Below are 16,478 nucleotides of genomic sequence, written 5' to 3'. Positions count from 1 at the left end.
CACTTACGTCTTCAGTATAGCCCAGATTGATCTGACTGTATGTCGTCGATCCAATGGGGCTCTAGAGGCGAGTCAACGATGAAAAAAAATGTTAAAAATTAATTAACGTCAAAGTGACACTGCCAAAGTCAAAGCAATCATGGATTAGGCATTTCATTTTAAATGTAGATAATATCAAGTGGTACAGGGTATTAGTATTTTGGGTTGCGTAAAAATAATTTTCAGAAGTAATTCTCTCGTGACTAACCCTGTATATCCTATTTTTTTCATGGACACATTATTTCTAACAAATACCAGCTTGTTCCATGCAATGACAGTGCTGTTGCCCCATTTGTTCATGGGTCGGATGATAGACTACAATGGTTCAATGTTACATTTCCTAATTATATGTATTGAAAACACAACTAAATTCAAAAAACATGGGGTTACAAGGATTGGCAGCTCAAACAGTACTTACATGCTTTAATATTTACTTTACAAAGTAGGTATTTGTGCATATAATTTTATTACAAGAAGCAGACTTTTATTTTGTAATCATTTAGCCCAGATGCAGCGAAAGCAACATTTTCGCATATACGGTTGAGAGCTGGATCCGCTGATACCACAGATGCTAGAGCTGTCTAGTATGCATCAGATCGTCAGCTCTTCAGATGTGGTGTTGTAAAAACTTCAGAATCATCGAATTTCGCAGAACGATTTAGGTTTGTCAATTCTTCTCACAAATTGTCAAAGAGTAGAATTACAGCAGCCATAAACAACCACACAACACAAATTTTTGATACCTGCTACCAACCGCGTTCAATTAGGAGATTTACAAAATAACCACATCCCAGAAGATAAAATACATTTTATTATTAAGATTAAGACCCACCACTGACCCGGAAATGACCGGCATTCAGGCAAGACTTCTATCATTACGGGTACTAAGACCAAGTAATGATATGCATTGATTAGATTAACAGAACAACTTTCGAGATTCTAGAATTACAGCATACAAATTAGTCTGCTATTATTCTCTAATCTAACCCCATCCCCAAAAGTCTAGCGTAACTACCGACCATTTATCCGCGCATCACTTGAAAATTGACCTACACTACTCTGACCTACTGGTGCTAATCTAATCTGACTGACATGATCAGACTGTTCAAGAAACTTACGAACAATATGACATGTTCCTAACAAGACAGCTTTTTGAATTTTGACAATTATTGAATCATTCAAATGCAAAGACTTTAAATTCTCAACTAAGCTATTTGGAACTACACCTACATTAGAGATAACTAGGGGTAGAATTGAAATTTTTTTAAGATTCAACATGGATTTCATTTCTATCGATAATTGTAGATACATATTTTGAAATATTGGTGTGGTATGTTTGAATAATGTTGTTTGTGTTAGGAGTAGCAATGGCAATGAGAATGGCTTCGTTCGTGTGTTTTTTGATAAGTATGATGTCTGGTCTGTTAGCTGTAATGTTTAAGTCTGTAAGTATTGTGCGATCCCAGTATAATTTGTACTTGTTATTTTCAAAGAACGGAGATGGAATGTAAGTGTAATAGGGTGTCGTATCTTCGATTAAGTTCAGAAGTGTTGCTAATTCTTTGTGAATGATTTTGGTGGCGTTGTCGTGTCTAGCTTTGTAGTCAGTTTGTGCTAGGATGCTGCAGGAGGAGATTATGTGCTGGATCGTTTCAGGTTTTGCTTTGCAGAGGCGACAGCAGTCGTTTCTTATTTTCTGTAATTCTTGGTATTGATTACTTGGTCTTAAATAGCAAACACAATTAATATTATTATTATTATTATTATTCTTTGAGCGGAGGCTAGCGCCTATTGGGCTCACGAAAGGTTCTTCAGATGCTTGAGTAAAAAAAAAAAAAAATGATAAGGCTGACGTATGCTTAAACCAGAAGAAGCTTTGATTTAAAGATATTGACACTTTCGGAATCAATAATATTAGCCGGCAACGCATTCCAAGCATTAAACACTCGGTTATTTAAAAAATGTTCTCGGGATCTGGATTTGTACTTCTCGTGTTTCAATTTCAAACGGTGACCACGCAGGCGATCTTCGCAGTTAATGTCAAATAAGGTGGACAAATCTATTTTCAGGTAGCCTTTTAATATTTTAAACGTCCATACTAAATCGTTTCTTAAACGTCTTTCCGAAAGGCTGTTGAGCGATAGTTCTTGAAGCCGTTGAGAATATGGGAGGTCACGAATACTTTTAACCATCTTAGTGGCTCGTCGTTGAGTCCGTTCCAGTAGGGCAATATCTTTTTGAAAGTATGGACACCAAATGACGGCAGCGTATTCCAACAAGGGTCTGACGTGAGATTTATAAAGAATTAAGAATGAATCTTTAGTTAAAGTCTGAAAACACTTCGATAACAAAAATATTAAGGAGTTAGCTTTTTTTACAATTACTGAAATGTGTTCTGACCACTTGAGATCATTTTGGATAGTGACACCCAGATCCACGTATTTTTCGACCTCTCTAAAGGGTTCGCCTTCAATTTGATAAGGTAAACAGGGTTTTTTTCCTCCAAGATGAAGGACAGCACACTTTTGTCTGTTGACAGGTATTAAACAAATTTCACACCATTGCAATACCGTCTTAATGTCGTCAGTGAGGATGTCATAGTTACTACTAGGATCACTAAAGATTTTAAGGTCATCAGCGTAAAATGTGTGGTTGGATTTTAAGAGCCGACTCAGATCTGATATATAAATAGCAAATAAAACTGGTCCGAGAACAGATCCTTGAGGGACACCAGACTTTACGGCGTAAGTATCAGAAAATGAGTCACCGATTCTGACATAAAACTGCCGGTCTGATAAAAAGGCTGAAATCCATTCTAACAGATGACTTCCAATACCAGCTTCATTCAGTTTATGTATTAATCTTCGATGGGGAACCTTATAGAAGGCTTTTTGGAAATCAAAGTAAATAACATCAACTGAATTGCCGCGATCAATTTCTTCGGTCCATTTATCTAAACTACTAAGGAGGCACGTAACCGTGGAGCGACCAGGCAGAAAACCGTGCTGTGTGGTAGGGATTATATCAGTTTTCATCGTGAAATCAACTAGTTGTTTACAAATGATTCTTTCCATTACTTTACAACACACAGCTGTAAGAAGTTTTATCACCTTTTTTGAAAATAGGTGTTACAGATGATATTAACCAGTCGGATGGAAGAGATGAGAAGAGTAGAGACTGCAATATTATGTGAGCGAGTGGTGCGGCTAATTGAAGGGCATATCTTTTCAAAAAAGAAGGAGATATACTATCAGGGCCGGGAGCACTATTTTCTGAGAGGGTAAGAAGTTCATGGTACACAACAGTTTCGCTTATTTCGACGGTATCTAAATGAGAAGAGATACATTCTTTTAACGAAGACTTGGAAATATCATTTGGGTTTTCACTACTATATGTGTTTTCGAAGAATTTTGCTAACTCATTAGCAGATTCAAAATTAGAATTACAGAATTAACCACAGCTATTTTTTACAACAGGTCGAGAGACTTTGACGCAGAGTTGACGTTTTGTATATTTGTAAACCGCTTTTGGTCCTTTATTTACCACAGCATTTTCATATATCTGTCTAGATTTATTTAAATCATCTATTAGCTTGTTTGAGAAAACACGATGTGTTTTAAAATCATCGTTGTTTTTAGTGGTTTTGTATGTACGCCATAGTTTGCGTTTATATTTAATACGCTTCAATAATTCCCCATTGATCCAAGGTTTCATTTTATTCATTCGTTGGTATCGCACTTTACTATTACTAGCAATCACATTATGTAAGGTGTTTTTGAATATGTTCCATAAAACATGAACATCGGAAATAGAGTAAAACTCGTCCCACTTAAGATTATTTAAGAAAATAGACACTTCATTATAGTTTATTACTTTGATAGGTTCGTTAATATTTTGTGGAGGAGAAGCTATAATTTAAATAATCGTTTCTATCACGGCATGATCAGACTTGCCAATTGGAGAAGATACGTTAATATCAGACAGAAGAGAATCATCATTAATTAAGATTAAATCTAGGAGAGAAGGAGTGTCACCAAGTCTGAAACGTGTAGGTTCTTCCACCAATTGGTAATAATTGGTGTTAAGGTACATTTCAGCAAAAAGAGAACTGGAGTTATTTCCTTCGGGAATATGTGATAACGGCCAACTAATATCAGGGAAATTGAAATCACCACAAACAATTAAGTCACTATAACGTGTAGATAATGCCGAAAGTTCGTTTATTAGGATTTTATCATCTAACAATGAAGAGTTCGGAGCGCGATATATGCAACCAATATGAAAAGATGCTTCCTTAGACGCTACACAGAGGAAAAGGCATTCAATAGTTGATGAAATAACATTATGGGCAATTTCGCTAATTCTAAAAGTTTGAAAATCGGTTTTGTTTAACAAGATACACACGCCACCTCCTCTACCTTTACGATCTGAACGATAAATATCGTAGTCAGGTAAGTTGATTACGCTGCTGTCAATTGAGTTATTTAGCCAAGACTCTGATATTGCCATACATGAGGGTTTTTTGTCTTGTACATATAAAATAAGACAGTTTAATTTTGCAAGTACCGAAGCAATATTAGTGTAAGCCAGGGAAAACTGCATTAATTTGGCGGTTGGTTTATTAGACAGTGGAGAGATGGGGTTGTTGATTACTGGGGTGGTAATACTTTCTAACACGAATTTGGTTGCGTTCGTAATTAATTGCTATTTTCGTAGGAAGTTGTCTTTTTTGAATTGTTCTACAACCGATATATAGACTGGACATCTGGTGTCCCATGCCGCGTGATTTAAGTTAGTTTGAGGCTCGTTGTCTTTTAACAATTTTTTGCAGTTAATACAATTAAGGACCGTGGAATTACATTCTGACACAGAGTGATCTAATCCGCATTTTGGACAGGATTTTTTTTGAGTACATGACCTGGAAGAGTGGTTGAAACCATTGCAATTAAAGCAGCGGATCAGATCGATAGCATCATAAGCATAGCAGTAATCGTAACCGATAAATACCCCCCAGCCTTCATAACCACATCATAAGTTGTTTGGTCTACCTGCAACAGCGCTTGAAATTTTTTTTGATTTTTCTTCGTGGGCCACTGTTTAAGCACCCTACATTCGGGAAGATAGTTGAATGTTGTACTGTTGGTTTTAACAGAGTGTTCAAGAAAATCAGTTATTCCAGAATCAGGATACTCTTGGGATAGTCCAACAATTTTAACACGTGGTTGAAAACCTTTGATTTCGTGAATGTCATAATTTACTCCAAGTTTCGCAGTAGCACGTTCCTTGAACCTCTGTTTCTCATCTTTAGAAGAGAAGCCGATTGAAACACCACCACTTTGAGTGTCCTTTACTTTGGTAAGAGACAGCTGAGACTCCAAGGGACTGATGTTAGCTTTGATATCGGATTTTGTAAGTGTAGCAGTTTGGACAGTATTTTTAGGTTTTACGATAATCGCAGGTTGGGTTTTGTTTTTCAAAATTTGCGAATGAGGTGGGGGAATTACATTGTCTGATTCCGACTTACGAAGTACCTGCATATTTTCTTCAGTGACTTTCTTAAAATCCGATTTCAAAGTGTCAAATACACTGTTCAAATTATTTAATAACTCAGTATGTTTTCCCTCAAGAAATTTGTTTAATCCCGTATGATCAATTGGGAAACAGTTTCTATCGCACTCCTTACACTTCCATGAGAGACCGGAAACAGAATTTAAATATTTTAGAATTGTAGCGGTCATATCTACACACTGGAGGTAAAATCGCTTATTACAGACACCACTACAAGGAACCGAAGACGATTTACCGTCAATGACAGTGAGACAGATACCACATGGAACAATGATATTTAGGATAAACTGTAATCACTTGTCCTCCTTTTTAGAATATAATTTCTAGTTCCTATTCTTTCTCTGAAAAAAAAAGAAAAAAGAAAAAGAGTGGCACGCTACACGACGCGAGGCAGTGCGGCGGGCCGGTTGTAGATAAGATTGCTATCTCTATTTAAAAACATTACTACCGCACTTCAGGTAGCTATCGCAATTTATTTCACGAGTTGTAAATTGCTTCTGTAATATTTCCCGCTCGGTATATAATCAGAAAAATCCAGCAAAAACTGATGTGCAGTTGTTGTGTTGAAACGTTGTTACCAATCATTACTTCAGGACCGCTGCTGAAGATTATAAACTTTCAAGATAGAGGCAAACTAGTTTATCCTTCGCCAGTTTTCGTCGGACTGGCTGAAAAAATTGCCAATGCTATGCAAGAGCTGTTGCCTTTGGTAAATAATCAAAAGGCTTGTCAACAATTAGTCCAACTAATAGAACCAAAATTAATTAACAATCCAATTATCTGCAAAGAACATAACGATGAATTCTCTAATTTAATTATTAAAACCGTGATGAAACCTGTTATTGACAATGTTTGTTTAGAAAGAATTGACAGCCAAAAAAAAAAAAAACAATAAAAAGTTGCCCAAAACAAACCTCTAAGTAGAAAAATTTAATGTTAAAAGTGTGAGAGTAATAAAGGTGATTTTGTTGTTCGGTTTGTTTTTTCAGAAATTGTTTTTGTAACCAAACTTCTTACGATCTATACAAATTGTCTAAGAGCTACCGACCGATTTACGTTATATATTTCAGTACCTACTTATAAAAATCGGTTGATGAAGTCTCGTGTACCTACTGAATAAGGAACACCCATTCTGGCAACTGATACGGACGGGAAAAAGCTACTCCAAATTCTTAAAGGGGGTAAAAATGTGCAATTTTTTATAAACCAGCAGGTCTAGCATTTGAAGATAAGTATTTGTTGTGAAGAAAAATTCTGCCAGAATATTTCCACCCCTCAAAGCGTTAACTGAATTACAAAAAATTATATATTGTTTTTTTGGTATTTTGTGTTCCTTTAACAGTGTTGAAATTTAAACACAGGATGGTCCAACAGTAATAAAGAAATCTGAAAACATGCATCCGTTCATACATATGTTGTTTTTGTTTTACCGGTAAAAAAATTAAAATATGTGTAAGATCTTACTTTATACCATATTTTTTATGAACAGAGCGAAGTGGACGACGTCTAGTCAAGTAAAAACGTGAGAATCTAAAGTTTTCCAGATTTCACATTTTCAGTTTGTTTAATATTTGCACCAAAAGTCCGTACTCCATATATTATAAGTACTTTAACGTACCAGTTGGTAAAATTAAGGCATAAGGTGTTACATAATCCACTGAAAAAGTTCTGATAATTTGAACTGATTAATTCTTGTTCACTTAAGCATCCTTTTGATAAAAACTCAAATATAACTGAATATCGTCACCAAACATAATTAGTAATTACGTACGTTACAAAAATTTCGAAATATGCTGTACGTATGAAATAAAACCTGCAAGCACAATGGCCCCAAGATAAACCCTTGACATATCCCACTTCGAAAACCACAAATAAATATTTGAAGATAATGGATCGGCGGTGAAATTCAAACGACTACTAACAAATCTTTGCTGAAATCACTACTACCTAACAACCGGAAAAAATCCCACCAAATTTACAAAGAGCGGAATGCGATGGCCTTGTCTTTGAAATCTGCTTTTAACTTTAGTAATACTAAACTTATCCCACATATTCAGAAATGAATTTAGTGCGCAAGTGTTTCCACAGAATGACTGTTTACGAAATTAATGAAAGAGAAACTAAAGAAATCGCTAAATCATGTACAAAGAATGAAGAAGGATTCTGGCACAATCTGAGAAAGTATTTAAGAGAATATGCTGAAGTAACAGGCCTTCACGGATTCCGGTATGTTGCCGAAAAACGTTCAACACCTGAAAAGTGAGTGATTGCCTTAAGCATATGAACAATAATTTTTATGTGAATTATCGTGCATTTAAGGATTGTTTGGGGTTTGCTTTTGATGATTTCATTAGGTGGCTGTGTCTATATGATTAACGATGTAGTGTATAAATATGAGAATAGTCCGGTGGTTGTTAGTTTTGCAACTGAAGATACACCACTGTATCAAATCCCGTTCCCTGCAGTTACTATCTGTCCAGAAGGAAAATATAGTAAACAGGCGTTCAACTATAGCGATCTCTATTATCGGATAGACGATGGCAAAGAAGTGGACAAAACAAAGTGAGTAGTTTACAAAGTTTAAGTTAATTTTTTTTTCAATTTAGTTTTATTTATGCTTATATTAATAATTTTTTGCTTATTGCGCTACTTATTACTAAATTATGCCAATATTGTTTATAGTTTAACGATGTTTCACCATCTAAGTCTTGTGTGTGAAGATCATTTTAACATATTTGAAAATGAAACCCTGGACAACCAATTCTTTAAAACCATAAGTGAAGTAAGTTACAATTAAGTAGGAGTACCTAATTATATTTAACTATTTAACACCCCAATCAAACAAACTGAACAAAGAGGGAAACTACGAGTATTTGTGCACCTAAAATATTTTGTGCTTCAGTAGATATTATTACACCAAACACCAATGATGCACAATTTCATTGCCTACCCATTTATTTATAACTGTTTGTTTTAAAAATGTACAATATATAAAATTTTCATTTAAAATAAGTATTATCAATACAGAAGTGCTTAAAAAAGCGTGTTCTGTATAACAAGAGCTAGTCTAAATTTACTTTCTCTAAACAGTTCCGCATGATTTATAAAGACAATTTTTAATAATTTAGAATTTTTAGTAAAAATCTGCCTCTCCGCTTTATACCGCTCCTGATCCAGCTTTGAAATTTAAAGCATGTTGATGAGCAATCGAATGTGTGTCAATGTCCAAACATTGACATTATAATAAATCATAAATGGTATTTAAATTCATGCAACCCCTTCTTTGAAAGCTTATTTCATTCTACATATGATACCAAATAATTATAAAAAAGTTATAGATACAATAAAAAGAAACAAACATATTTATTGCATACTTAAAAAATATTTTGGCTCAATAAATGCTTAATATATACCTCTTGGAACTCGTGATAGAAGTAATTGTTTTATTTCTACTAAACGTGTTTCAAAACACACCACTTTGAACCATGATAAGGTTGTCTAATTCTAAAAAAGATGTTTCATTTTTTTAAATTTAAACTCGTAAGAGAGGGGTCACCCCATGCCTTTTAAAATTGTTTACCTATGTCCTATAGTTTTGACATTTCAAAGCTGTACCTGTAGCGTTTCCAAAGTTGTAAGACAGGGCTCGACTTTAAAGTGCCAAGAAGTATTTACCATCAGTATGTTATGTTATAAGTTATAACAACCAGTAAAAATGTCCATATACTTTTTATTGAAGCACAGACACAGAGGATTGTGTTATGAAGTTATGACATAAATTTCAAATTTATCTTGCGATGACAGTAAATTCTGATCGTTCTTTATTACTCATCTTACATTAGTTTGTAGTAGTAAGTTTAAACGTGTGTCAAATGTTAACGATCGATTTTTTGATTTCAAAAATAAATTCTAAAATTGTTTTGTACGACTTTTTTTTACAAACACATACATACTAAATGGGAATTCACTTGAGGCGGGAAGAAATTATGTTACTTTACGGTGAACAAAGAGTTGCATTTTCCTTTAATACTGAAAAATAATAATTGATTGTGCCATTTTAATAAGATGTTTTTTTTTTTTGCTTTTCTAGGAGTCCTCACATTATTGACGATAACAAGGTTTTATACTCCTGTTTAAAAATGCTTAGATAATTCAGTGCAAATATATAATAAATCTATAATATATACGTAAAAATCAGACGTTGTTTGCTGTTCTAAAATAAAGAGAACATAACGAGTTGTATACAGTAATCTTAAAGATCAAAAGAAAAATGATAATTATTGTAAGATTTAAATTTCATTGGGAATCACTCATACTTATTGACACCCGATTTACAAACACGTGGACAGCACATGATCAACAGATCTACCGAAATGGAAAACTCGTATTTCCATATTCTGTCAAAGTTGCGAAACAGGCAACAATCAGACATTCGCGGAAATAGCGCTGATAAGACAATATCCTTAAATATTGCTTGCCAATCCAGTGATATCTTAAAAAAAATACTTGCCGAAAATTAAAAATTATACAATAAACTTTTATTTTATTTAAAAAACGGTAAATTCGATTGATCTGAAATTTAGTACACATTTTAAGCCAGAATCTATCAGCCATCTACTCCACAAACTTGATGAAGTTATCGCAAAATTTTGCAAAGTAAATCTCATTTGAGATATAATGAAAATATATATAATGCTTCTGTAGCTCTAGGTAATGAATGTGTGAATTTATTTTATTGATTTAATCAGGAACTACAAAATCGAATGCTTTGAAATCTTGGAGATGTTTTAAAGTTATCATAAACATGCTAAATTTAAGCAGGGTACATTTTTGATTAAACTATGTTTACTCATCCCCCCCTAAAAAATTGATGACGTCACCTCAAAATTTTGCTGAACAAATCCTGTCTTAAACGTGCAAAGTATGATGGATCTTGTATGATGTCCTTGCAAAAATATTGATGACGTCTTCACAAAACTGTGTAAAGAAAAAACACATCTCTAAAATACTGGATATGTTTCGTTGTACTTTCGGTGCGAGTGAAGTTTTGTCGAAACAACTTTCAACATATTTTTTTAATTAGTGCAAAGTGGTGCTAGCCATAAAATTAATGGTGTTAACTGGTGCTGGGTTTAAACTATCTCGAATTAACTTTTCACGGGTATTAAGTAATGTCGTTGGACTACCGTTTCAATAATTATATAGTGCTAGTCTTTTGATAGATAGTGCTAGGCTAGAACAACGAGGTGCTAGCTTTTAACTAAAAATCATTAACTTGGTGTTACCAAGTTAAAGGACCCCAGACATTCCGACGAAAGCTAGAGAAAATAATTTAAATTAACCGGTCACCGGATAGTTTACGCTCAGGAAGTAAACATTCCAACCATCGTTATTTTCGTTAAAAATTTACTTAAATAATACAAAATGGACAAATTGATCCAATGCAAAATTCTGTCAAAATAGCTGTCTGGGTTTTTGTTAGATTATCATTAGGTAATAGTTAAAATTAATTAGTTTGATACGTAGGTAACTATTTTTACATTCTAGACTAAAATTGACCCAACGGATATGTTTGCGACATGTTTCTACAACGACGAATTTTACTGTGAGAAATTATTTACGCCTGTTATTATAGATGAGGGATTATGTTATTCGTTTAATATTTTTGGGCGAGAGGACATATTTAAGGACCACGTGTAAGTTGAATACTGTTTAAAAACTTATATAAATAATTATTTGCAGGTATAATTATGATCAATATTATCACGTTCCCCACAAAATTGCAGATTATTTTGATATGGAAACCGGATACAAAGAAAATGCCGGCGTCGTTGCGTATCCCAGAAGAGCGTTAATGTCTGGGGTTGATAATGGATTTACGGTATTTTTTAGTTTTGACGAAGGATTGGACGATCCTCTATGTACTGGTCCTCTTCATGGATTTCGGGTAAGACCTGTCGTATTGTATGCGGTTAAAGTTTACAGATTAGTTCAAGCAATTTTATTAATTTTTACTTTCCGAGCGTAAGAGAAGGAAGTATTGTAATCGAATCCGTCGACCGACGGATAATCTCCGAAAGTGCTGGATCGATTGTTGCCAAATTTTGTAATTATATTTGGAATATCATGTAGATGGTAAAACGCTAACCAAAATTTGTCTAATCATCCCCACCAATAATGTGACGTTTTAAAGCTATGATAAACATGATAAATTTTTAATCAAAATATATTTATGTACCCCTTCCAAAAAAATTGATGACGTCAGCTCAAAATTTTGCTGAATAAATCCTATCTAAATTGTAACATGAGTCTGTTCATGAACTCTTGTGATTTATCATTCCATTAATATTTCTTGGATGCTCTGAAACTGTTGGACCGATTGTTGCCAAATTTTGTATGCATATTAGAAATATCATGTAGATTGTAGAAGAATTTTTTGTTTATTTGAATTAACTGTTATGTGACAATATACTCCTACAGGTGTGGTGTACGAATCCGCTTTGATTGACTCAGTCATTAATTTTTTTCAGAAACCCCGTATCAGCAGATCTAAAAAATATTAATGCAGTGATAAATCACAAGTATAGACTTATGATAGTCATCATACTTTGCAGATTTAAGATTTTTTCAGCAAAATTTTGGGGTGGCGTCATCAATTTTTTAGGGGAGATGATCAAATACGTTTTGATCAAAAATTTACCATGGCTTTGATAATTTTAAAACATCCCCAAGATTTCAACTCAACACGGCATCATAAACTATATGTGTAAGACTATGTTATTTTATACAATTTAAAACCCATTTACTATGTACAATTTTGAAGTGACGTCATCACATTGTTGGTTGGGAGGATTAGATAAATTTTGGTTAGCCTTTTACCATCTACATGATATTCCTAATACAAATACAAAATTTAATAACAATCGGCCCTGTACTTTCTGAGATTATCTGCCTAATAAAAATCTGGGACGGCAGACAGACGGTCAGACGGACAGACTTACAATAGTCGGTTGACGAACTACTCTTACTTCTCATCATTTCAACAAGACGCCCATGTCTATTTGGATAGATGCAGTGTAATTCTAGCAATAATAGTTATTACTCTACGAGTATTCTCAAATTTTTGAGAAAAAGAGGTGAGCCGTTTTTGATGTGACCAGTAAAATAAATTTTTTTCATACATTAATTTGTTTAAGTAACCCGCTATACGTAAATTTAAAAAATATGAATGCACTGATAAACGAGAGGTATAGATTAATTCTTTTTTGCACATTTTAGATAGGATTTATTCGGCAAAAATTTTTAGATGACGCCTTGAATTTTTTGGGAAAGGATGTACTGATAAACTTTTATTAAAGGTTTACTATATTTACGAGAACCGTCAAACGTTTGCAAAATTCCAGAGCGTTTGGTTTTGCAATTTGAAAGTTGAATTGTAAAACATTGTTGTATAATTTTGATTTCTTTTCAGAAATTTTGATATCTAGTGACATCAACTGTAAGAGCAGGTTACGTAATAAAATTTAAGTGACATTAACTATCCTAAATTTTGGGTTGACGTCTTCACGTCACACCATTTACTATCTACACGATATTCCTAAAGTAAAATGTAACAACAATCGGTCCAGTAGTTTCGAAGATTATATATCTAATAAAATCGACACAAACAGATGACAGACAGATAGGCAACATAATTGGGGACCTATTTTGTATAGTCGGCCTCTAAAGTATGAAAAAATAACTAAACATCGAGAAAATATGAAAGTAACCATTTCTTAGCTTCCGCTCTGGAAGTAAAAAAATATGAAAGTCGCAATTCGGCCGATGGACTCGATTACTATACTTCCTTAGCTCGAGAAGTTAAAACACAAAAATATTTTAATAAAATTAGTAATTAGTATCAACTGGTTTTAACAATCGTATATGATTTATTTAAAGCATTTTATTTTTCATCATTTTTTTTCATTTTTTTTCATTATTTAATTAGCAAGTAAACAACTTGCTAATTAAAAAATAAAATAGTAACTTGTTGTTTTCTAAACAATATTACTTTTATTATCTAAATATTATTAGTATTTTCTATTTGTAGGTTTTAATTCATAGCCCTTGGGATGTACCTCTCCTTAGAAAACATTACTTTCGTATGCCTTCCAATAAAGTTGTTGCAGCTGCAATGGAAGCTGAAATTGTTCACACATCTAAAGATCTCAGAAAATTTGGGCCTAACAAAAGAAAGTGCTACATGCATGATGAACGCCCTCTGAAACATTTTAAAATGTACACACAATCTAACTGTTTACTTGAATGTCGAACTAATCATACCTTGAAAAAATGTGGCTGTGTTGAATATTTCATGCCGAGTAAGTATGCTATATATTTTAATATAAAATTTTATATTATTTTTAACAATAGGGGATAATGCAACTGCCATTTGTGGTTACCCTCTTCACAAGTGTGATATTGAAAGTAAGCATAATCTCAAGATGTATGTAAATTGATTTCTAATAATTTTATTGGTAATTAAACAGGTACCTTATTCAGTAGACATACGGAATATAACAAAGATGTATCGAACATTTGTGATTGTAAACCTGACTGTTCAAATTTGAAATTTACCATAGAAACTTCTCAAGATAATTATTATGAGAAAGAGTTTCTGAAATCATTGAAATACGCGGATACTGAAAGTAACAGGTACCTATGAAACCGGTTTGAAATAGTTATATGAATATACTCTCTAAAATTTAGTAGGGCCTGGAGTCTTCTGCATATTTATTTTAAAGAGGAGCAGGTTAAAACAATGGAAAGAAACGAGCTGTATGGCATATCTGATCTAATTTCCAGCTTCGGAGGCGTTTTAGGATTATTTACAGGATTTTCATTGCTTTCGAGTTGTGAAATCCTTTACTTTTGTTGTTTGCGCATTTTCTGCAATAAAAAAATACATGGAAGTTGGTCAGGACCTTAAACTGAAGGACGAAATAACACTCCAAGAAATCCCTGAAACAGTTTAGTAGGAAAACATCAATCTAATTTTCTTTTATTTTAGTGTATTCGTTTGATGCATTAGTTTTAAGATTTGTATGTTAATAAAAGAGTAATGTTCGAAATGTTCTTCTATTGTTGGGTGTTAGCCTAGAAAAAGCATTGCATTTTAGATGCGAGAATTTACCGTAGTCTTGTCAATTATCACTGTTATCAGTGTTATCACGTTATCAGTATCACTAATCACAAACCTGCGGATTTCATAAAAAGTTCATAGATGAATTTTTTACAGTTTATCATAAAAGTTTTGTCATTCTGCATCTATTCACGTTAAAATTAGATTTTTATATATCAAAATATCATACAGTTTTTACCAAAAGTAAAAAAACTACCACTTGTTGATTTCAGTTCCAAAAAGAAGTCCAGTGGTGACTTTCATATTATGCCACTGAAACGTCAACAAATGTCATAGCAGGAAAGCACAAACAAATTGAGTCAATTATACTAACGTTTGGAGAATTTGAGTTTAGTATCTCCCTTTAAAACGTCAAAACCCTTCCAAAATCTGCAGCTAAGTATAAATTAGTTAACATGGACCTCCATGTCATAACCTATAATATCTTTTTTTCTCCCCATTTCTAACTTAAAATTTAATACCAGTGTTGTCAGTTGTATTTTCAAGGTAAAATGCTTAGTGGTTTTTTAATTTCAGCAAATACTATAGTGTAAATCGGATTACGTATTACTTGAATTTTCATAATTTAAAAATTTTAAATAAAATAAAAACAGACTTCGAGACTCAGTTGTCTAATTTAAAGTCAACAAGCATTAAGCGACCAGATAATTCAAACCTAATCATGTTTGGGGTTTCTGAACAACAGAATAGCCTCAGTCAATCACAGGCACCTGATAAACGACCTTTCTGCTATTAAGGAAGTATTTCACCACATTGTACCAACGTATGTCAATGACAATGACAATTTAAACATTCAACGGTTAGGCCGACGCTCCGAAGACAAATATAGACCAATTAAGATTATTTTACGAGATAATTATGAGGTACTGAACTTCAGAGCCGTGCCTACATATTTTTTCACGTGAGACAGATGACCAAATTCGCGCCCCCATGTTTGCGAGATATTTACCTACTTACCTATACGTTACAGTTGATCTGTTCTCTAAATAACCCTTTATTACATGGCTTTATTGAATAAAAACACACTTTTTTTTAATGAACCCAGCGAGTTTTAGTTCCAGTTTTTACATTAAAGAAAAAAAGTGGGGCTACTTTTTTTTGGTTTTTTATTTTTTTTTATATTTGCAGAGTGGTGCTAGGTATGAGATTAATGGTGCTAGCTGGTGCTAGGTCTAAACTATCTCGGACTAACTTTTCACGAGAATTAACTAATGTCGGGGGCTAGCGTTAACTTGTCCCCCCAAAAGTAAAAGGCTCTTATTTTAATAATTAGATGATGCTAGCTTTTTGATTAATGGTGCTAGTTGGTGCTAGGTTAGTACAACGAGGTGATAGCTTTTGAGTAAAATTTATTAACTTGGTGGTGTCAAGTTAACGGATCCGGTGAGATGGTTAGACGATATAAGCACCCTTATCTAGACTAGTAGAAGCCCGGATCTAAATCCCATAGAAAACATGTGGGAACTTTAAGTGAGGAATATAGCACAAAGACGCTTGATATTTCGTGACAGAAGAGGTCTGTTGGCGGCAATTTCCGATACGTGGCATGACATGTTGTACAGTGAGTGATTGTTTTCTTTTTTGGCGATGTTGGTTTCCAAAAAGACTCCCAGAATCACGCATTGGTCTAGATCGGACCGAAGGTCGGCCTTTTCTAAATTTGTTTTATCTGCGATGCAATAAAGTCGCC

General features: G+C 33.7%; 1 protein-coding gene across 1 annotated transcript; it reads left to right on the top strand.

Annotated features, from left to right (window-relative positions):
- The first annotated feature begins 7,666 nt into the window (after nt 1-7,666).
- Nucleotides 7,667-16,013, top strand: LOC135131588 (pickpocket protein 28-like). Its single transcript, XM_064059398.1, has 9 exons — nt 7,667-7,866; nt 7,927-8,169; nt 8,290-8,389; nt 11,155-11,303; nt 11,350-11,554; nt 13,697-13,967; nt 14,020-14,073; nt 14,136-14,301; nt 15,917-16,013. The coding sequence occupies exons 1-9, from the start codon at nt 7,667-7,669 to the stop codon at nt 16,011-16,013; spliced, it is 1,485 nt and encodes a 494-aa protein (XP_063915468.1).
- The last annotated feature ends 465 nt before the right edge of the window (nt 16,014-16,478 follow it).

This window comes from Zophobas morio, unplaced genomic scaffold, assembly GCF_036711695.1.
Source record: "Zophobas morio isolate AGI-343-1 ecotype UQ-CSIRO unplaced genomic scaffold, CSIRO_AGI_Zmor_V1 ptg000021l, whole genome shotgun sequence".
Taxonomy (NCBI): Eukaryota; Metazoa; Arthropoda; class Insecta; order Coleoptera; family Tenebrionidae; genus Zophobas; species Zophobas morio.
The sequence above is the reverse complement of the archived record's forward strand: the minus strand, read 5'-3'. Positions and strand labels throughout refer to the sequence as shown.